Below are 23712 nucleotides of genomic sequence, written 5' to 3' on the forward strand. Positions count from 1 at the left end.
TAAAAATATATTAACTGCAGACAAAAATGGGTGGAAAAATATTTACATATTTATTATAGAAACATTAAATATAATATAAAGGGTAAATATCATATAAAGATGAAATACTATATAGAGATCAAACATTAAAATATATTAAACTCCAGGCAAAAATTAGTGGCAAAAAGTTAATCTATTTCTTATAGAAACATTAAATATTGTATAAAGATGAAATACCATATAAAGATCAAATATAAAGATCTCTATACAAATTTGTATAGAGATCAAACATCAAAATATACTAACTCCAGACAAGAATTGGTGGAAAAAGTTTGCATATTTATTATATAAATCTTAAATATTAAAGATAAAATATAATACAAAATCAAACATTAAAATATATTAACTCCAGACAAAAACTAGTGGAAAAACTTTACGTATTTATTATAGAAACATTAAATATTATATAAAGGGTAAATATCATATAAAGATGAAATAGTATATAGAGATCAAACACTGAAATATATTAAACTCCAGACAAAAATTAGTGGTAAAAAGTTAATCTATTTATTATAGAAACATGAACTATTGTATAAAGATCAAATATCACATTAAGATCAAATAGTATATAGAGATCAAACATTAAAATACATCAAACTCCAGATAAAAATTAGTGGTAAAAAGTTAATCTATGTATTATAGAAACGTTAAATATTGTATAAGGATTAAATATCATATAAAGCTGAAACATTAAAATATATTAACTCCAGAAAAAATTAGTGGAAAAAAGCTTATATATTTATTATATATATATAATATAAAGCTCAAGCATTATATAGAGATCAAACAAAATATATTAACTCCAGACAGAAACTGGTGAAATCAAAGTTTATATACTTATTATATAAATATCTATTAAATAGTATACAATGATATTATACATGACCTAGAGATCAAATATTAAAATACATTAACTCCCGACTAATACAGGTGGAAAAAAGTTTATGTACTGATTATATAAATATGAAATATTATACAAAGCTCAAATATTATATAAAGATCAACTATTAAAATATATTAACTCCAGACAAAAATTCATGGGGAAAGTCTAGGTACTTATTTAATAAATATTAAATATTATATAAAACTCAAATATTCTATAAAGATTAAATACAAAGTTCAAACATTTAAATACATTAACTCCAGACTAAAATTTGTGTGAAAAAGTTTACATATGTCTATATAAATATTATACAAAGCTCAAACATTGTATAAAGAACAAATATTGAAATATATTAACTCGAGACAAAAAAGTTTACATACTATATTATACTATACTATATTATATTATACTATACTCTATTATACTAGACTATATTATACTAGACTATATTATATTATATTACTCAAATATTATATACAGATCAAGTATTAAAATATATTAACTCCTGACAAAAACTGGTGGGAAAAAATTTACATACTTAAAATACTTATAAATAGTAAATAATATACAAGGTGAAATACGATACAAAGATGAACCATCAACATATATTAACGGCAGGCTCCTCCTTTGCTGCAGCTTTCCTCCTCAGGATGAAATTGAAGTTGGCCTGGGTGTTCATGGCGTAGAACACGTTCGCCTTGGGTGGGATCACCAGCTCTGCAAGAGAGGGAGCGGAGCAAGCGTTAATTTGCGCACCACTTAGCGTTAGGGGTTTATTCTCACCGGCAGCTGCGACAACGTGTCGATGGCGTTTCTGACGTCGCTTCACATTTCACTCTTTCCTTCCAGATGCCGCAGAACTTTTCCAGCAGCAGCAGCAGAGCTCTGCCTCCCCACCTTTGGCCTCGGAGATGATCTGTACCAGCTCGTAATCAACTGAGCCAGACTCCAGGTTGTGCTTCTCCATGGCTCTCTGGATGACAGCAGGAGCCTTCTCTTGGTTCGTTAGCTGCAAAGACAGAGTTGCAATGGGAGCTTCTGCTTTATTCTCTCTTTAATGACTGAATCATTAGCAAAGGCCTGTCTTTCTGCAGACTACTTGGTCTTGGAAAAGATTTCCAAGAACTGAAAAATTACAACGGGTCAGTAACTGCGTAGCAGATTCAGCCAGATACTAAAACACGCTCTTTGCGACACGTGGTGGTTGATTTAGTTCAAGACGACAGACACTGTTCTAGAAATGCAGCAGTAAATCACAGCCTCTGCTCTCCTGAGCAACCACTTGGAGAGGTGAGACCTTGTTCTCAGCAGCCATCAACTCCACAGCAATCGCTGCCCCAGCTGTTGTTTGCAGACATCCATTGATCTCCTGCGCTAAACACTTTCTGAGGTTTGATCAGTGAACAGGTGTTTCCAAAACTAAAAGCACCATTTAAGTCACCTGGGGTGACAACATCACCCACGGTAACAGCGTTTTGCTGTTCCCACCACTCACCAGGATGCTCTTGTAGATGTTGCCACTTCTGTCATCTTCCAGGCTGGTCCGGATGATGCAGCTGTCTCCCTTCTGCTGGTTGTAAACTGGCTGCACTGGAGGCACTTCTTTTGATGTGGTGGTTGTCATGGAGTCGGGGCACTTCTTGGAGCACTTGGCATGAGATGGTAGCAAGGGAGGGGACGAGATCAATTGAAATCACACTAACAACTGCTCCAGCTCAACAGTTTAAACCAGTGATGGATGCCAGAGTCCAGCACCTCATGCTTCGTTTGGTTTAAGAACGTTTAGTACAATTTCAAAGATCCATCAGCTAAGTATGACACTCTTCAGCAAAACAGCCTTAACAAGGGCTTCAGCAACCCCGTTAAGGCAGTTTAGGTCAAAAGAGCAGAGTCTGTAGGACCAAGCTCCCTGGGAACGGAACCCAGCCCAGGCAAGGCTTCCTCTGGGCAGCTCCTGGCAGGTCAAACCCACAGGGCTGCTGAGCTCTGACCTCACCTGCTTCTCACTTGCTCAGCTGCTCTGCCTGCCCCACAATTAGGCTGGGCTTATGCACATGAGCTTTCCCCCCAAAAACGCCTTTCCCAGAGCTCAGGTCCCTCCATTCCACTGCGAGCAACGCAGCCTCGCACAGGCTGTGTGTGCTGAAAACAGGGCCCAGGCCCTACCTTGTGCTGAGGCTCCTCTGCAGTGGCGGTGGCAGTGACGATTGTGACGCTGCTGTCCCCAGAGCTCCCACCCGGAGCGGGTTTGGGCTGCGCTGTGACGGGTGTGCTGTGGGCGCTCAGCCCCAAGCCCAGGAACGGCCTAGGAGAGAAAAGAAAGCGCAACGGCCGGTGAGGGAAAGCACAACAGAGCTGGGCTGAGCAAAGCTGTCACTTGCTTCAAAAACCTGACGGAGTGTTGTGTTTTCCTGTCTCCAGTGGCCTATTCTTTGCGTGTGTATATCAAATTAGACTCTATCCTTATTTACTCTCTTTTGCTACCGCAAATTTGAATCGCATTTATAATCCAGCACTAACATTGTTCCTTTGTCTGACACCTTAAGGTTACTTCTAATGTCTTTACTCAATAATCCTCATGACTACTTGCACCACTAGAAAGGGACAACGTCAGACAGAAATACGTATTTCTAGCTGGTGGTGTCTCCTTACAGTACTGCAGTGCTCTGGGTCCCCAGCCAGGTTTGTCAGCTGGTGTTTGATTTATTGCGGTTCATATTCAGCCACCAAACACCCCTCTCCCCGTTGTACTCACAGGCTGAATCTCTTCCCCACGCTCCTCTGAGTTTTGGCCGATGTGACGCTCTTCTCAGCAGCTGCTTCAATTTCACAGGAAAGGCGGAAACTGCAGAACAGGCAATACTATTAGTTATATAGTTATATTAGTTACATTGCCAAGTGGCAATATCTGAGAGACCTTGGGTTATTCCCACTTCGCAGAGGGTTGCATCCCCACAAGGAGGGACGCAGCTCTGCCCGTGTGTATTTCCACTCTCCGGGAGCAGCAGCGTGCGGCAGCTCCTGGCAGTGCAGAGCTCAAGGCTGAGAGAACCTGCCTGCGGGGGAAGAAAAGCTGCTTCGCCAGCTGGGCTGAGACCCTACCTCTCCTCATCACTTAAATGCTGCTGCCTCCTAAACCACTGCAGGAATTTTTCATCTGGTGGCATGCAATAGCTGCTACATGCAGACTGCAAGAGCTTAATTTGGGCGATTACTTCAAATTCCTAAGAAAACAAATCATAAAATAGGAATTCTAATTAGAAAAATAAAGCCAGACTCATTCAGATACTAAACACACGCAGCAACAGATCCAGGACAAACTGAGTTTGACCCCAAGTTCAGTTTCAGTTGAAGAAGTGACTCTTTCAAGAACCAGTTTCTCCAACAATGCAATTCTGCAGCTCACCCTTCCCGCTCACCCTGCGTGGCCAGAGCAGCGCCGAGAGAGGAATCACGCCTGTACGGAGGTGGTTCTCAGGCACTGAGCAAGGGAAAGAACTAGAGGTGCCTGTGACGAAAGCAGAGCCTGATCCTCCCCGGCTCTGCACGTCGTGCACTCACACTTGCACCAGAGGAACACAAAACGCTGTCCCCAACGTGTGACTGGAAGGTGCTGCTCTTCCCCAACTCCGCTTGCACACACGCTTGGCCAAAAGAATTCTTATAACCCCTCATGTTGGAGCAGGTTCTAGACTCAGAGCTGAGCACTCAGCGCGGTTCAGCTTTGCCGCTGCTTTGTGTGAAGCTGGACCCATGAGCACGGAGCAGCTCGTGTATCTCATGAGTACCCTGGCCCGTGCGGTTCTGCACACACGGCAAGTCCGAGCGGTGGTTTGTGGAGCCGGGAGCAGCTGAGGGAAGGAAACGGCTCCATCACAGCCAAACCACGGCTGCTTTCAGAGCCCAGAGCCGAGATCTGGCACGACTTCCCTCGCACAGAGGAAACCCCGGCGCCTTTGCTGCTACTGATCTCTGACCAACGAGGCTCAGGCTGGAAGGAAACGCTGAGCCTTGGTTTCTCAGGCCAGGTACCTGGGTCACTCTCTGCACCTTTTACCCACCAGGATTTACTGCAGCACAAGGAAGATGGTTACAAACTGTATCTCGTGGCAAGCAAAGGTCTCACGCCAGCAGGTCTGATTCACTCCCAGCACACAGAACACACACGTCTAACGTGTTCCCGTGAACACCAAACGGGGGGAATGTACGCGCCCCAGACGTAAATCCCGTGGCAGCGAGTGCCCTGCAGCTCCTCCTCCCCTGCTGCCCGCATCGAAAAGGAATTTCTCTTCCCGCGCCGCCCCTCGCAGCCCAGCAGAGGTTCACAGCGGGCCAGGGATTGTTCCTTCCTCACAAACTGCATTAACATTAGCGGCTGTCGGATACGCCTGAGCAAAGACAACAGGCTCGCCAAGAGAACGCTCTAGCAGAGAGCATCAGGAACTAAAGATCACGGAATAGTCAACGTTCCACTTACCCTTCGCCGCTTCTCAAAATTGATCAGCCCGCCCTGTTGGAAGGAAAGAGAAGGGATCAGAGGAGAAGAGCACAGGCTCGGTTGGATTTCATCACAAACAGGATGAAGTAGCGACACCAAGGAAGGGAAAGGCCAGACCTGCCCTGAGCAAAGGCTTCTACAAATACCTGTTTCCAGCTCTAGGAGAAACCCCAGCACTTGTGTACCTGAGTCTATTTTTTAAATAGATTCCTCCATGTTGAAGAACTGCACTAGAACCCAGTGGAAGACAGAGGAGCAGACACAGTGCCAGGAAGGGAGGGAGGATATTTAGGATTCCAAAAATTGCCCCAAATTACCTCGAGATAGTCCTGAAGGGCTGTGTCCAGCATCACCAGATCTGTGAGGAAGGTACCAAGGTAAGGTACCGTGCCTTGCGTGACTCCCTGCAAACCATCAGAGCAATGCTGGATTAACTGACCCGGAAATAATAATAATAATAATAATAATAATAATAATAATAATAATAATAATAATAATAATAATAATAATAATAATAATAATAATAATAATAATTATTATTATTATTATTATTATTAGAAGAAGAAGAAGAAGAAGAAGAAGAAGAAAAATTAGAATAATAATAATAAGAAGAATTATTAGAATGCTAGAATACTCCTGTGTAAGCAAACAAAATACAACTCGTCTGCTTCAGCAAACAGTGCTCTTGTAAATGATGCTTTCTTTCATGACACCATCCTTAGTATCTTAGCCAGCGGTTCATGTCTGTACAGAGCGGTAGAAAGCCAACGTGCTCATTCGTAACTCATCTGCGTCAAACTGCGCTGTGCGGCACCTCTCGCCCCAGCAGAAAAGCCCGGGATTTACAGACCTGTCTTCCCCAAAGCACCGCACACGGGAGTTCCGTTGGTTAGGAAAAGGGCCGAGCTCGGCTTTGATTGCGATCACAAGCCTTGCAACTCAAACTCATTCCCACCTTCATCAGCAGCTCCCTGCTTGTCGAAAAGTTGTCGCAGTCGGAGAAGATGTCGGACAGCTCTTCAAACATCAGCATTATGTCCCTGTACAGGAAAAGATTAAATCATTCCAGTTATCTGTAAGCACTCTAAATCAGATCGGGTTCCTATTTTTTTCTCATGAATCGTTAACAGTTGGGCACATCAAAGATAACGGCACCAAAACACATCCAGTGACACGCTGCACATCTACCAGGAACCTTCCTGGGATCTTCTGGTGCTCCCAGGCCCTGTTTGACACAAAGAAATGCCGCAGGGACGCTGACCCTGCTGAGGGTTCTCAATCACACCGCAGGTAGGAGATTCTTGTAAGAAGGCGGATAAACGGGTACAAAGAAAGAGCACGGAGCTTTTTGCCTTTGTCTGGGCCAGCCTTACTTTGGAACACAGGCCCAGGTCTTCTTCAGGCGATAGATGGAGGTGGACTGCAGTGCTGAAATGATGGCCTTGGAGAAGGAGAAGTTGTTGAGGATCCTGCATTCCTGTGAAAGGAGCAGTTAGAAACCCAGAAGCATTAAACGTCAGCATCACCAACAGGTCAGTGCTCTTCTGTCTGCCCCGTGTCCTGCTTGCTGCACATTCTCCCTGCTAAGCGGGCAGCTCTACAAATATTGAGCATCAAAAATATCACTGCCCCCTCCAGCCACCAAACACTTGATGGGCTTTGGCATTTACACCTTGTCTTCCTCACTTTCATCTCTTTGTGCTGATGCTGCCCAAAGAGAGGAAGAGCAACACTGCGTGTGCTGTGACAGGGACAGTCGGCCAAAACCAGAAAGAACGAGAGCTCAGCTGCTCCCTGGCCTGGGCCCAACGCGTACAACCCCCCTCTCCCCTCCCAGCCCCACGGCACCCGCACAAGGAACATTAAACAGTCGCCAATAAATGCTTTACACGTGCGATGCGAATCCACTTCTCCAAGATCTTGGCTCTTTGGCGTGTTTTCAGGTCTTTGCTCTCCAGGACGGTGCTGAGCACGCAGTTGGCGACGGCGTTGAACTGCGAGATGGTGGCTCTGATGCTCCGGGCCAGGTGCTTGTTCTCTGTCTTCTCCCTTCGGGACCAGATGCAGCCCAGACAGTGCTGGGGCACAACTTTCTTGAAGAGTGTCTAGACGGAAACAGAGGTGCCCAAGTCAGCCTGGATCGCTAATGCCCACAGGAAGCAATGCACGCTTACAGTACAACTTGGACCTAAATCTAATATGGTATTACAAGGGAAATATTTGTTTTCTCTTAGTTTAAAATACACACTTTGGCATAACCCTTTAGGCTTGATGCCCTAAAGGAACTGTCAGCCAAACAGTCCTGGCAAAATAAGAGATACCTTTGTATCACTTGCATAACCAAGGAGAAAAATTTCTATATAATGATACTTTTGAAAGAGATTGATACAAACAAACCAAATCGGAGCACTACAGTTAAAAGTACATATACACGTCTAGGCGAGGTAGCCTAAAATATAGTAAAAACAGGCTATTTCTGAGGGGTCAAATATTAAACTTTGCCAAAAAGGCTACGCAGTCTACATTCACACTTCAAAAAAAAAAGACAAACACCACCTTCAGGATAACCGAAGGAAAAGCCCAACGAACAAAGCAAGTCTGGATAACCCAGCAGAGCTGCATTCTGTGTCCCAGCAATAGAGCTGTTCTGGAGCACTAGACTTACATTGACATAACTTAAAAAATAATTTAGAAGCCCAGTACTACTGCCCCGAGCATTTCAAGTAATAGGTATGATCTACATACCGCGTCCATGTATGTCAGCTGTTCTGCCACAAGGTCTTCTTGGAAGAAAGAGAATTCTTCTGGACTGCTGATCTCCAGTTCCTCTTCATTGTCCAGGTTATGGGGAGAAAGGCTGTGGAACCCGTCTGTCCGGCGTGGAAAACATGAGTTAGTAAATCTATACAGCAAACACTGAATCAAAGCAGATATTTCAAAAATCACTACATGCAATAGCACAACATGCAAAAGGTCCTGCCTGGTGTAACAGCCTCACCGTGCTGCCTATTTTAGTGAGAAAAGTAAGGACCAGAAGGTTAAATTGGCAAAGAGAAGGTGGAAGAAAAAGAAACAGAAAGAATTGAGCTGTTCAGGGTCTCTTCGCTGAGAAGTGCCCTAACCCATTCACTAACCATTCTTTGGAAGCAAAAAAACCCACCAACCCCCCAACAACAATTCCTTATTAACACTGCAGAATGTTGATAATCTACTTGTCAGTATTTATACATTCTACAGCCTGAAATAAAGCTGAACTGCAAAGAGACAAGACTGCAATTATACCCCCAAAATATTGCCTCGAGAATGCTCTTATGTCCAGATTTTAAGAGAAGAGGAGGAGAAGGGAGAGAGACCAGTTGGAAAGTTAAAACATGCTTTGCTAGTAATACTCATGAGGAGAGAAAGTAATGCAAAATATACGAAACCAATCGTGGCTCCAGCAGCTGCAGGACAGGCACCCCGACGCCCTGGGCTGGACTCAGCAGTAAACCAGAGCTGGATTCAGGGCTGCAGGGCCTGTCTAAAGTGTAAGCCTGGGCCTTTCTGCACACCAGTCCTACCGTAATCCACTCCAGAGCCAACGGGGTCTGAAAAACACGCAGCCAACTTGAGAAAAATGCACGTACAAGAACTCAGCAGAAAGGAAGATTCGCTCAAAGACATTTGGTCTTGCTTAACCAAAACCAGGACGCTTGGAGAGCACAGGCTTGACACTGGGAGAACACACAGACAGCAGAGAAAGGTACTTTACCATCATTCTCCAGTTCTTCTTTCTGGAACTGCTCCAATAGGTTCTGCGCCCTCTTCTCCACGTCAGAGCCGGGCATGTGTCTCTTCAGATAATCCAGCACCTCCATCAGACACACGTAGTCCGGCGGCTCTTGGAAATCCTCGGCGCACTGATCCAGCCAGGCTTGTAAAATCGATGCGATCGCACTGTGAGCAAATTCAGAGAGAACACGTGGGTTCTATACAGCAGGTATTGATGCAATCGCCTGGATCTGTATCTAACAGAACAACACTGAGACATTCATCCCCCACGTGAAGGCAGTCTGGACACTTCTGTGAGCACAGAATTTAATTTGTTCTTTTTATGCAAGAAATATTATTAAGATATTACTTCATAGGAAACTAAAGGCTGCTTCTTCACTTACACCTTGGGAAACCAGCGCACTCATTAACAAAAACACTAAGATTTTCTCTGGGTCGCATTATTGGATGTGTTATGAGACAGTTGATACTCGGCCTTTACACAAGCTCCATGAAGCAAACAGGGCTGTGAAGTGTCCAAGGAAACAACAGCTCTGCTGCCCACGTCCTCCTCCAACACCCAACCCTGCCTGGGGCTCGCTGGGCGGCACAAAACCAAACTTACGTCCTGAGCGCTGTGGTGGATTCGGGGGAATTCTGGCTTTCAGCTTCTTCACAGCTTGAGACCTCCAGGTTTCCATATCTGAAAAATGAGAAGGGGGTTTAGAGGAACCTCTACTGAGTAAAAGCAAAATCCCAAATAGCATAATTCATATACAATCAGCATAAACAACTACAAAGTGTTTCTAGCTCAAACTGCAAATGTGGAATCTAAGAGTCGGGCAAAGTTAAGGAGCTTGAAGAGGAAAAAAATCCTGAAGAAACAGCCAGTATCTTCCAAGCTAGTTTGTTCATTCCTAGGAAGCAGCCTGCACAGAGGAGGAATCAACCAAAACAGTTTCTCTGCTCACAGCTCCAAGACCCTTTCTGCCCATTTTCCCTCCAGCACACAAGGAGGCTGGAACACAACCACTTTCTGCAACGCAGCTTCTGTTTCTCCAGTATTTCCCATTCCTCCCCACTCCAAGGGTGATTTCACACCAAGTTTTCCCGGTGGCATGTGCCCACTTGTGACCAAACTACTGGCACAGCTGTCACCAGTGGGCATGGCCATGGGGCTGTGAAAACACCACCGGGAAAAAGGAAACCAGGGGCTCAATTCCAACAGCAAAGCAGAATCTCTTGCCTACCCAGGCAAGGCCTGTGCCTTGCAGGCAGGATTATTCTGCCCTGCCACGGCTCACACCCTCAGCACCGCCCAAGGCTTTAAAACAGGAACTAAAGCTTCCACAATCTTATAACAAGGGCTTCATGTTGGACAATTCCACCAGGGCTGGGGAAGCTGAGGCAGAGATGAAGGGTTTGCACATATCCCCGTGCACTGCAAAGCAAACCCAGACTAAATCAGGCAAACCCGTGGTCCCTCTGACAGGAGCGGCGCAGCCACAGCCACAGGGAGCTCAGCTGGGGACACTGAGCCTGGAGAGACCTGCGGGGAGAGCCCTGGCATCAGCTGGAACAGCTCCTTGCAAACCACACCTTGCACCTCCTTAAATACGGGGTAGGAGGAGGTCAGGATACATCTGAGCGTGCACATTTCAATGGAAAAGCTGTATTGATTTTCTGGTGTCGGTCCCAGTTTGGTTCCTCAGCAGCCAGACCCCGCACACTTTCCCCACCTGGCGCCTGAGCTTTCATGGGAGTTGGGATGTGGGCAGCGTGCATTTACACATTTATGTGTGTTTATGCTGAAATCCTGAATTTTGCACGGTTCTTGACCTCTGTCCATCAGGTTATTAAGTCCATGTCCACTAAAAGTAGTAGAAGAAATTCTTGCCAACATCCCCCTGTCATGTGTAATCAATGATGGCTCCGTTTCCATTCTGTCCCGGCTCTTACCTGTCCAGGAGCAGTTCCAGGACTGTGCTGGTGGAAGCAAAGGCCCTGTATGTGGAGAGGAAGATGCTGATGTATGTAAAATCATTCTCCTCAAAGGCCATCAGAAGGGTCTCCACAAGCATTTCCAAAGTGCCAGCTTTCAGGGTCCTGCTTTTGCACATCTCGGCCTGGCTGACAGTGTGTTCTGCAGGTAACTGGTCCCCTTCAGCCTACAAAGTGGAAACAAAAACAAAGCACAAAGCTCAGACAGAAGCCAGATCCCTGACACAGCTTGCACAGCAAAACACAGATTCAATTCCATCTTTTCACAGGAATAGTCCATCTCTAGTTACTAAATAATTTTGTCAGTTTGGACTCTCCAAACACCAAATGCTCTATCAAATACTGGAGGATTTTAATGAGTGTATCTTTAAGAAATTGCTCTGACATGCTCCACAAAGTATTATATAGTCTGACTGCTATGAAGTTATCTTGCGATCCCATCATATATTATTATCTTAGAGAAACAAGCTGTAAGACAATTTCTGGAAGCGCCGCAGGTTTCCAGCTCTTCCAACAGAGGGAGGTGTTCTCTCTCAGCATCTCCAAAAGTCACCTTTGTCCTTGCAAGCTTTGTTAAGGCTCTCCGTTGCCTCAACGTCTACAAATAACTTCAGAAACATCAGGTTTATCAGGTTTATTAGACTTCTTGAAGCATAAAAGATCTAAGTTCCTTCACTTACTGGTACCTCTACAAGAAGTTACTAAGCAAGATTTCAAGCCTTCCTGCCTGGAAATACATTTGAAAAACAGTACAGATTCTTGCAGAAAGGCAGACAATTAATTTCTCAGCTGGCTGAGAAAGCAATATGAAAATAAGACCCAAACCTGTATTCACTTAAGTTTTGAAGAAGCTTCTGCTCACTTCTCAGAGACCCTCATTAGTCAAAACACCAAGACTATTTGTATGGGAGACCTGAGACAGGTTCCTAACAGCAGAAATGAGCCACAGCCGGTCCAAAATAACTGACAAATGTTCAACTTCTCAGGCCATGAGCTAAACCCTTATTTCTGCACTAAGTACCATCTGACCCACAGCCACTACTGGTCAAATCTTTTTCACGCATCAAGAAAAGAGAAGAGTCAACACCAGGAGAGAGCCGTTTCAGATGATCCAGACACACAACTTCAGTGTTCTGTTGGTTTGGGTGGGGTTTTTTTAATAGTGGGAGCAGTCAGTGCTAAAAGTTAATATCATAACGATCCGTGTGGAATTCAGCTCCCTGGAACAGGCTCCAAAGTCCATGAGCAGCCATCCAAAATGCCACCGCGCCAGCTTTACTTACCCCGAGCCATCTTGCTCCTTCATCCTCAGTCTGCTGGATATGCACGCTTTTCAGGGTGTCACAGTCAACAGCTTCTTCTTCTACTTCTTCACCTCCATCCTCAGTTGTGCTCTGCCAGGAAAAGGGCAAAGAAAACAAGTAAGAGAGAAAGGAACATGGTCCCTGCACAAGCACCAGCTGCAGACACCAGCATGCCAAGACGAGGATCTCAAACCGCCTCAAAAACACTCACTTAAGTTGCCACTTTTTAGCTGCCTTTAGTTACCTGGGGTAACTTTTGGACTTCTAAATGAAAGCAGAGAGGAGCTGAGTGCACAAATTACTGTACAAGCCAAGGAAAGAGGTAAGAATTGAACCAGAGAGTCCAGATCTCCTGAACCCCAGCACTAACAGCCACTGCATTAACATGCTGATACATGTTGAGGAGCAAAGAACAAGAGAATTGAAAATAGATGTAACAATTTACTTTAGAAATACATATACTGGTCCCTCTGCAACCGCATAATGTTTTGTCATCATACGTACAATCGAATAATTAAAATTTCAGGGCTTTACTAACCACCACAGCCTTAAGCACAGCAACAACTAAATTAGAAAGGATTTCTTCTGAGTGCAGTGCAACAAAATCCTGGTTTGGGGAGGCTGGGCTTTGGGTTGTTTTGAGTTGCTTTTCTGTTTGTTTTTACCTCCTTTACCTCTAAAATATCCCCTAGTCAGATAGAACTGTCTGTACACCAGTGACTTGCCTCTTGAACGCTCTGTGGAACCTCCACATCTTCCCCAGACTGGTTCCTCACACTGTCTTCCGGGCTCTGTGGAGTCTCCGCATCTTCTTCAGTTGGCTTGTCCTCAGTGTCCTCAATGTGCTCTGGAGTCTCTGCGTCTTCCTCTGTTATCTTGCTTGGACCAGCCTCGATGCGCTCTGGAGTCTCCTCAATGTGCTCTGGAGTCTCTGCGTCTTCCTCTCTTATCTCGCTTGGACTGTCCTCAGTGTGCTCTGGAGTTTCCACATCTTCCTCTCTTATCTTGCTTGGACTCTCCTCAATGCACTCTGGACTCTCCTCAATGCGCCCTGGAGTCTCCTCAATGCGCTCTGCTGTCTGCACACCTTCCTCCGTTGGCTTGGTCAGACTCTCCTCAAGGCTGTGCAGAGACTCCACGTCTTCCTCGCGTGTCTTCCTCCGGGGTGTCCTCCTCCTTTGTCTCCTCCAACATCTCCAGAGAGACAGGTTCCGAAAGGAGAAATTCCAAGCCTGTTGGAAAACAATGGAAAGGCAGTTCTGAATTGCAGAGAGCAACACATTTACTTTTAATGTTCTTGCAAAAGTACCAGGACAAGATCATAGGAACCCTGACCTTTAGGCACTATTACTATGCAAAAAATAGATTGTACGTGAGAATCATAGAATCACTTTGGTTGAAGAACACCTTGAATGTCATTGAGTGCAGCCCTTAACCCACCCCTGGCATGTCCCTGAGAACCTATAATGACTGTAACACTTGACTGGAAATCACCTCAAGGCACGGGATTCTATTACATCTCAGACAAAACTTGTTCCTTGTTCAAAAGTCCTTTCTCCTTTGAAATTTGTTGTTATTGCTTTTGGTTTTAAATATATAAGCAGTTGATCACTGAAAAGATTTCAGCAGTCTGTTGCTTACAGGCCCAGAGAACACTTCACTGGAAAGAAGAGCTTTGTCACCAGAACAGGATACTTTTTGCCCATTTCCCCCCTTCTCTAACTCATATCAACGACTATGTTAACTCTTAGGCTTAATCCGTTGATGCCGGCCTGAGAACCTGTGCTGAGAACCTGAGAACACGGCCCTGAGAACCCACAGCCCTGTCCCCCAGAACCTCCTCCGCGTCCGTTCAGCCCCTCCAGGGCTGGGGACTCCCCCGCTGCCCTGGGCAGCCTGTTCCCACGGTTAATAACCCCTGCTGGCAGCAAACGCTCCCAACGCCCAACCTGAAGCTCCCCCGGCACAGCTGGAGGCCGTTTCCTCCCGTCCCGTCACTCGACACTCGGGCCCAGCCACCAACACCCTTCTCTCGGCACTCGGTGCTGCCGCCCCCCGGCCCCGTGGCCCCCGCAGGCCCGGGGGAGGGCGGGCGGCGGGGCCCGGCCTTGCTCATACCCGTCCGCAGCAGGGCCCGCAGCTGATCCCGCACATGGCGCTGCGTCCCGGCCGTGGCCGCAGGCAGAGCTGCTGCCGGCTCCGCCAGCCCCGCACTCCCGCTCTCTCTCTCTCGCCCCGACCGCTCGCCCCGACGGCTCCGCCGGCAACGGCCGCGGCGTCACCACGGCCACCGGACGCGGCCTCGCGGGCCGCCCGCAGCCGGCCAATCGCAGCTCGCCGCCGCTCCCTCGCGCGCCCCTTGCCCCGCCCTCAGCCCGGCCGGAGTGGAAGCCCTTGCTCAGCCGGACAGAGCGCCGGGAGCGGGCCCGACGGGCGGGACTGCAGCTGTGCGGGGAGCAGAGCTTGTTCTGCGGCAGCGTGAGGGACGGGCGCTCCCGGGAGCTGCTTCGTGCACACGCACCACACGCTTTCGTGGGACTGCTGGGCCTTGCAGGCGGGAACCGAACCCCGCTGTCTTACCAGCGCCTCCTGCAAGTCGTTCCGTCGGCGCCCTCAAGCCGGTTTCTACCAGACACACGCGAGCAGTCCACAGGCTACAAGCACCACTGCAGCCGGGTTGTGGCTTCCCAGCTGAGGCAGCTCTGCTGGAACACAGGGCAGAGCCCACACTCCTCCTCCAGCAAGAAGGTGGTTCTGCAGGAAACATGGGGCACGAATAAGGTTTTCACACCAGCCGCTTCCTTAACAACACAGGGGTTTGGGCACACGTAGGTGTGTGTGCGTGTGTCTTTTATTCTCCGGGGCTCCTGCCTTCCGTGAAGAGGAACCTCACAAAGCTGTGTAATGTTCTGATTAGGAAGAAATATCAAAGAGGAGAACACAGATAATGCAAAACTACACAGTCCCAGCAGAAGTGGTGTGATAGATAAACTTACTCCACACAGACAGAGTCTGTGCTCCAGAGAAGTTTATTGTAGTGGAGATAAGCAAAGCAGCGCTGGGTGTGTGGGAATCTGCGTTCCACCTACACGCACACCTGACAAAGTTTTTAGTGGTCATTATATACCCCCCCTTTGTTATTACAATTCTCTATTTTTGGGAATTATCCCACCCACTAATACATATTCATACTAATAGATACGCATGCTCTGTCTTGGTGTTAGGGTCTTCTCTCCCCATCTGGTGGTCGTCAGGATGAAGGCTCTCGTCTTCCTCAGTTTGTCCTTTATCTGAACTCGGGGGTCCTTGTAGAAAAAAATCACTGTCCTTCTGGCTTTGGCTGACGTTTCTGTTATCTCCCCCATTTGGTCATCTTCTTGTCCTTCAGTCCACGATTTGTCTGTTCCTGTTCCTGTGTTTCGGTACATCTGGTTTCCTCAAAATAGACTCAGAACATCCTTATCAATAACATGAGCCATCTGCCATCTCATTTAACTAGCAACAGGAATCACTAGGTCGCTCTAACATTTACTATAAGTGGGAAAGGAAAAATGAAGTTCTTGTCATTTAGAGCAATGTTTTCACTTTGTGATTCAATAGATTCCTTATTCTACTAAAGGTTTTAAAGAATAGGCAACTGAAATCAAGAACGCGTTGTTCCCCAGCAAAGGGGGGTTCCTTCCCCAGAAATGTGAGTTGTGGTTAAACACACTGGCTCATTTTGTGGAAGTCAGTGTTTCTGCTCTCTTTTGTTCCTTTGTCTCTGGTCAGAGCAATTATGTACCTGAGTGAAAAGATGAGGCTGCTTCCCCGTGGGACCTTGAACACCCTCCACTTCAGCAGAGGTGACCCCACTTGTTCAAACCTTTTCTAACCTCAAACATTTTTCTCAGTGTCTTATGACTCTAAGAGAGGCAGAAACGTGCTGGAATCCACCAGATCCCTTGTAAGAACGACTGATCCAAACTGGCAGAAAACAGCAGCGATCTGAACAAAAGGCCTCGCGAGCTTTTGTAAAACAACAAAACCAAGCCAGCCTTGAACGACGTCTTTCCACAGTTCCTTGTGTAGAATTCTGTATTTACAGAGATTGATATAGAGAGGTGTACAAGCGTTCATACCTTTCTGGATAGCTGTAACTAGGCTGCTGTGTAGCCGTTACTCCTCGTAGGTTCGTAGGCTTTTTCTAACCCTGTTCACTGAGAGAAACTGCGGGCGAGTGTTTGGGTATTTGGGTTTGTTTTTTCAAAGGGAATCAAAATGGTTTCCAAAACCATTCAGCTCAGTGGAGCAGCGCTCCTCTGTAGGGTCATCTCCTTCATCGCACGGCAACAGAAAACTGTCGCTGGCTTCCCCTCCACAAATCTCCAAACTTGCCAGATCTAAACGGGCCTCCCAGTCCAGAGCTGCCGTCTTGGCGTGTCTGAAATCCTGGGACGTGGCAGCAAAAGTGGAGGTTGCAAAAGGGAGGAGTTAGTCCGGGTCATGTCCTGCTTCACTCCCTGTGCCTCCATTTCTTCCTTCAGGAAAACAAAGCCTGACAGCCTGTTTGCAGGCCTGTTTAATTAGGCCCTAAAACCAAGTGTCAGGACTTCTAGGAACTTTAAATTTAAAGGGTTTGGTTACAAACTGCTTGACATTATCCTTATCAAACCAAAGCCACCTACAGAGATGTTGGTGTTGTCAACTGTGCTGTTCTCGACAGCCCCAATAGAATTATTGCACGTGACAAGATGGAAAGGCAACTTGTCTGGATATTTTTATACGTGAAGAGCAAACTTGTCTCTTTTTTTGGATGAGTTCGGCTCTGCCGCTGTTACAGGGAATTAACAATTAAAGGGCTAACCACGTAGCAAGGGCCTCGAGTTTTGTGAATTATGTTCAGAAACAGAGCCTCATTAAATGCAAAGATAAGAAGTTTTACAGCATCCAGCTGTATCCTTGAGGAGACGAAATAACGAAGATTTTCAGCAAAGGGATGATACTTTAACTGACTCAGCAGTTGGGGTCCCAGCCAATTCAGCATTCTAAGCCAAAGATGAAAAGTTCATGACCACCAGGTAGCACTGCGCAGGTGCAACAGGGAGGGGCCAAGGTCCTGGAACTCATTTTAATAAGAGCCACCTTCTTGGGGAAAGGTTACGAATATGTATAGGCGTTCCTGGGGTTATCATGAATATGTAACACCTTGCTGTATTTAAAAACATCTTCTATTGTTAGAAGGCGCACGCAAGATTAAAGGATTGATCCTTCATGCGCGCGACATCTAACAAACATACCTGCTTTATAACCTTGCGAGTTGTAAAGTTTTATGACTTTATAGGTTGTAAAGTTGTTGCCGCATGTCATTTTGGCGGCTGCAGCAGGACGAACTCTGCCCGGCTGCGCGGACCGCCTGAGAGAAACGGACCTCCTAGACGCGTCCCGAACCTTTTGTTTCGGAGGGGCTCCACTCCGGCTGGTCACCGCGAGGGCAGACAGCGACCATTTGCATTAAGCAGATCAGGTATGTTTTTTTACTGTAACATGGAGGCCCACTAACTCATAGGAGACATCCACGCGTGGCCAGATTCCCCATATTGGTGTTTGGTTTGGTGTAAATGGGTACCTAAGGGGGTTACTGACTTGACCAAAAGGGGGTCAGCCGCTAGCGATCTTGGGGGTAGATCGAGTAACCTTGAGACTTCTGTTGTGTCCCGGTTTCAGGAGCCAGGATGGACCCGCTAATGACTATATGGAAGCGGGAGAAGGGTAAACAGAGTCTCCAGTCGTGGGTTCAAGTCTCACTACAGTCGTCAGGGGTTCGAGTCCCAGCGGCGATTGAAACAATCATCGGGGGTTCAAGTCCCCTGGTGATTGTAACTTTATAACATCTTAACCCATGGGAATTGAAGTTTATATTGATGTAACTGTAATTGGAATACTTATGGGGACGGTTACATGTTGTATGATTAAGAAGTTTTTGTGCCGGGTACCGTGCTTTGTGTGAATGAGTGCTCGAGACGCAGTCTGACTGCAAAGTGAGTGCGGAGTCCTGATCCGCGGTTCCGCATCCTCCGCGAGGAGACCGGCTGGAGATGGACGAAGCGAATGATAAGTGTTTGTTGAACTAATAGCTAGCTTGGTAATTATGTGTGTTATCTTTATAAGTGCCTGGGTATTCCATGTCTGTTGTAATAATCTGTAGAGTACAACCATCTGTACGATGAGCAGTTTAGCTCTTAACTGTGTGCATGTAAGGTTTTTTGTGTGGTAGGCTGTGCCTCATCTCGGTGTACTAAATTTAGCTTTTTGTGTGCACACCAGGCAAGAAACCCTGTTTGGGGATAACAGTTGTAATACCCTAGATGAGACTCTAATAAAAGCCTTGCCCAGTCCAGCTTGCTGAAGGCAGCGGGGGGTCAGGTGCTGATTGGGCTCCAGCGCGCACTGACCTGTTTTGTCAGGGAGACCCAGTGGTACCTCTGCCTGGCTGAGCGGTAAGCTGTCCAAAGGTGCAATGCTAAAATCGAGATATTGTTTTGATTAATTGTAATTGTGATCTGTTTGCATGTTTGAACTTGGTATTTGGTTTGCGTGTCTGAGCTCAGTATTTTAGTTTGCATATTTATATTTGGTACCAAAAGAATTTTGTTTTGGGAGATAATTATAAAATGAGAACCGGTTCCATTACTAAAGTACCACCTTGCTCCCTCTTAAGATGCATCTTTACACATGAGAGTAAATTAGTGGAGGGAAGTGATTTGAATGTGAAATTCTGATGATGAGATGAGGGACAAATGCTACAATATGTGGATGACATTTTGATCACTACCAGAATAGAGGAGAAGTGTCTAACCTGAACCATAAGTTTATTGAACTTTTGGGGCTCCAAGGATACCGGGTATCACAGGAGAAAGCCCAAATGTGAGTGAACCATTTTTCTATTCTCTCACGAGAAGCAGGGAATACCCTTGGGTATACTGGCACAGGACCTTGGCCCATATCGACAAGCTGTGGCCTACTTCTCCTAACAATTAGACACAACTGCAAAAGGGTGGCCTGGATGCCTGCGGGCAGTTGCTGCAGTGGTACTGAATATACAGGAGGCTCGGAGACTTACCATGGGTCAGAAAATGACTGTGATAGTATCCCACACGGTGTCTGACAAGATGATGTAGAAATTATCGTCACTGACATTGTCAACCCAGCTTCTTTCCTCAGCTGTAACGTTGGAGAACCAGTTCATCATGACCGCCTGGAGACCATCGAAGCAACATGATCCAGTCAACCAGATCTAAAAGACATTCCTATGGAAAACGCTGAAAACTGGTTTATGGACGGAAGCAGCTGTATCCTGAGCGGTGAAAGGCATGCTGGTTATGCTATAACTACTAGCCGTGAAGTGATCTGGACCTTTGCCTAAAAATACTTTCACACAAAAGGCAGAAATAATTGCCCTTACTCGTGCTCCGGAACTAGCTCAAGGTAAAACTGTTAACATCTATACCAACTCCAAGTATGCTTTTGGGGTTGTGCATGCACGTGGAGGAATTTGGAAGGAAAGGAGACTTTTGAACTCTCAAGGCAAACAAATCAAGCATGCGGAGGAGATATTGAAACTATTGGAAGCAGTTCAACTTCCTAAGAAGGTGGCAATCATGCATATTAAGGCACACCAGAAAGTGAGTTTGGAATTGGAGAAAGGAAACGAACTGGCAGACAGAGAGGCAAAACGAGTGGCCAAGCAAAAGGTAAAAATAGAAAGTGCCTTAGTCCCTGACGGGCAGGTCTCTTTAGAAGGTAAGCCAGAGTATACTAAAGAGGATCGGAAACTCATCGTAGATTTAGAGGGATCATATAATAAGGAAGGGTGGGTTCACACCCCACCGGGAAAAGGAGCAGAAGCACTATGCAAACATTTGATCAGGGAAATAAGAGCTAGAAATTTGTATACCACTGTAAAACAGGTGATACAACAGTGTGATCTTTGCCTCCAGATTAATCCCAAAAATATGCCCAAGCTAGAAATGAGTTGAATTGGGAAAGGGAATGGGCCTGGACAACAATGGCAAATTGATTTTTCGGAACTCCCAAGAAAAGGGGGGTACCGATATTTGTTGGTATTAACTAATACTTTTTCAGGTTGTGTCCGCACGTCACCACGGACATGCCCCTGCACCCCCGCAACCCATCGGACCCCCCCAGCCACCCCCTGCATCCCTCCTGTCCCGCCTGCACTGAGAGACTGGGAGCTTCCAGAAATTCATCATTGCACTCCCCAACCCCCCCCGCCATTACAACCCCCCGTACTGCCCCCTCTGCACCCCCATGACACCCCCCGCTGCCCCGCACTCCCTGGACCCACCCCCAGCCACCCCTTGCACCCCCCGGGGTCCCAGCTGCCCCCAGGGGTGCTTTGCTCCCAAAAACTCTTTGATCATCATTGCAGCCCCCGATACCCCCACCTATTCCACCCTCCTCCCCTACTTCACCCCTATGACACCCCCAGCCACCCCCGGAACCCCCCCAGCCACCCCTTATGCCCCCCAAGTCCCAGCTGCCCCCAGGGGTGCTTTGCTCCCAAAAACTCTTTGATCATCATTGCAGCCCCCGATACCCCCACCTATCCCACCCTCTCCCCCTACCTCACCCCTATGACACCCCCAGCCAACCCCTGCACCTCTGGAACCCCCCCAGCCACCCCTTACGTCCCCCAGGTCCCACCTGCACCCAGGGTGCTGAGCTCCCAAAAACTGTTGTTCATCATCGAACCCTCCCTGACCCCCCCAATGCACCCCCAAGACCCCCCCACCCACTGGTCCCTCCCCCAGAAGCCCCCCTCCCCACCCATCGTGCCCCCCCCAGCATTCCCTTGCGACCCCGAGGTCTCAGCTGCGCCCAGGGGTGCTGAGCTCCCCAAACCTTTTGTTCATCATTGCACCCCCCCTGACTCCCCCCACCCAGCCCCTGCACTCCCTGACCCCACATGCACCCAGCAACTGGGTGCTCCCAGAAACTCTGGTTCATCGTCGCACCCCGTGGACCCCCAAATTCACTGCCCCCCTCCCCCCATTGCAGCCCTCTGAGCCCCCCCACCCCCTGCCCCTCCCACCTGCGCCCAGGGGGTGCTGATTTCCTGCAAACTGTCGTTCATGAGCCGCAGCAGCTCCAGGAACTCGCTGTCGCGATAGTCTAAATGGTTCCCGGACACGATCGAGCAGATGATGTTGGACGTGGCGCAGCTCAGCAGGTACGCGGGGTCAAACGGCTTCTCTGGGGGAAAGGGGGATCTTTTGGGGGAGGCGGTCAGCACCCAAGGGTGACACCCCCGCCCGCCCAGACCTCCCCAAACTCCCTCACCCCCCCAGACCTCCCCAAACCCCCTCACCCCCCCACTCCGTAACCTGGGTGCAGCTCAGCAGGTAAAGGGGAGTCAAAGGGGGGGCGGGAGGATTTTTTGGGGATGTCAGCACCCAGGGGTGCCCCTCCACCCTGGTCCCCTCTCCCGACCTCCCCCCAGTCCCCCTGACACCTCCCCCCCGTACCCCTGGTGCAGACCAGCAGGTATGTGAGAGTCAAAGCACTTCTCTGGGGCGGCGGGGGTATTTTTGGGGGGTGTCAGCACCCAGGGGTGCGTGTCCCCCACCCTGTCCCCCCCATACCCTGGGTGTCCCACAGCTCCTTCAGCAGCGCTTGCGCCTCCTGCTGGATGCGGCTCTCGATGCTTTTCCAGCCCACCCCGAAGTCGCGCAGCACCGAGAGTGAGAAGCGGCGCAGCTGCTGCCAGCGCTCCCCGTTGGCGAAAACCACCCCTGGGGGGCACGGGTGGTCAGCAGCCATGGGGGTGCAGCACCCATGGCGGGGGCAGGACCCCGGAGGGGGGACATGGTGGGGTGAGCAACCATAGGGGGTGGGAGGGGGTGGGTAGCATCCATGGGGGGTTCAGCACCCTGCGCAGGGTGGGCACATCACTGGGGTCCAACGGCTGTCAGTGTGCCACCATTGGGCTCCCACCACTTCTGGGGTCCCACTTCTGGTGTCCCCCCCGGTGTCCCCGCGCACCGTGGCCGTGGAAGGTGCTCTCCAGGGTGGGCATGCGCCCACGCCCAGTGAAGGCCTCGGCGTTGTCCACCAGCGCCTCGCGCACCGCAGCGTGTCCACAGAGCACCAGCACCCACCGCGTCCCCAGCCACACCGTGAACACCGGCCCGTACTTCTCACTGAGCTGGGGACACCAGGGAACACTCATGTCACCTGCCCACCCGCCGTGTCCCCAGCCATGCCAGGAACATGGGGCTGTACGTCTGGCTGACCTGAGGGGACACCGGGTGACACCCAAAGCCCCCGCTTCCCCCACCTTGAGCAGTGCCTGCAGGAACCCCCTGTGTCCCCCCTGTGTCTCCACGTCCCCACCTATGTTCCCACCTTGAGCAGCCCCTGCAGGATCCATGTTAGGGACATCTGCAGCAGGTCCCCATATCCCCGCCATGTCCCCACCTTGAACAACTCCTGCAGGGTCCATGTTAGGGACAGCCGCAGCAGGTCCTCATGTCGCCCCCATGTCCCCCCATGTCCCCACCTTGAGCAGCCCCTCCAAGGTCCTGGTTGGGAATAGCTGCAGCAGGTTCCCCAGCAGTGGCAGCACGGGGGGACCAGCGGGTCCACCCCAACCTGTACTGGTGCCTGGAGTTATTCCTCCCCAGGTGCAGGACCCTGCACTTGCCCTTGTTGAACTACTCAGGCATTTGTCCCAGCCAGCACAGGTTCATGAGGGGAAAGACCTGCTTAACAAACTTAATTTCATTCCAGGAGAAGGTTACCCACCTAGTTGACCAAGGGAAGCCTGTTGATGCGATCTGTTTGGATTTCAGTAAAGCCTTTGATAGCGTGTCTCACAGGATCCTCCTGGACAAGATGTCCAGTGCACAGCTGGGTAAACACACAGTGCAGTGGGTGAGCAATTGGCTGATGGGCTGGGCTCAAAGGGTTCCAGAAAATGGGGTCATGTCGGGCTGGCAACCAGTTAGTAGCGGGTTCCGCAGGGATCCATCTTAAGGCCAGCGCTCAGTGCCTTTCCCGCTCATGCCAAGGTTGTCCCAGCTCTGGGAATGGCCCAAGGCTTCCAGCCAAAGGCACTTGCAGCCCCAGCTGCAGCCCGAGTGGCTCCCAGTGCACACCCCCCGACCCCCCCAGTTCTGTGGGTCCTGCAGCCTTTTGTGCTCCCCCAAACCTTCTACCCGCCAGGTAGGGACCGA

At 48.5% G+C, this 23712-nt stretch overlaps 1 protein-coding gene across 1 annotated transcript; it reads right to left on the bottom strand.

Annotated features, from left to right (window-relative positions):
• Positions 1 to 1520: 1520 nt before the first annotated feature.
• On the bottom strand, positions 1521 to 22946 carry LOC136002914 (ral guanine nucleotide dissociation stimulator-like 1). Its single transcript, XM_065658151.1, has 23 exons — positions 22815 to 22946; positions 22520 to 22682; positions 22120 to 22269; positions 21570 to 21730; positions 19612 to 19712; positions 14515 to 14980; positions 13201 to 13707; positions 12455 to 12631; positions 11130 to 11338; positions 9796 to 9873; positions 9172 to 9356; positions 8166 to 8290; positions 7310 to 7525; positions 6794 to 6897; positions 6328 to 6460; positions 5738 to 5854; positions 5400 to 5432; positions 4025 to 4146; positions 3678 to 3767; positions 3089 to 3227; positions 2418 to 2609; positions 1820 to 1931; positions 1521 to 1639 (listed from the first exon to the last, which is right to left on the bottom strand). The coding sequence occupies exons 1-23, from the start codon at positions 22944 to 22946 to the stop codon at positions 1521 to 1523; spliced, it is 3831 nt and encodes a 1276-aa protein (XP_065514223.1).
• Between the last annotated feature and the right edge of the window lie 766 nt (positions 22947 to 23712).

Source organism: Caloenas nicobarica, unplaced genomic scaffold (assembly GCF_036013445.1).
Source record: "Caloenas nicobarica isolate bCalNic1 unplaced genomic scaffold, bCalNic1.hap1 Scaffold_83, whole genome shotgun sequence".
Lineage (NCBI taxonomy): Eukaryota > Metazoa > Chordata > Aves > Columbiformes > Columbidae > Caloenas > Caloenas nicobarica.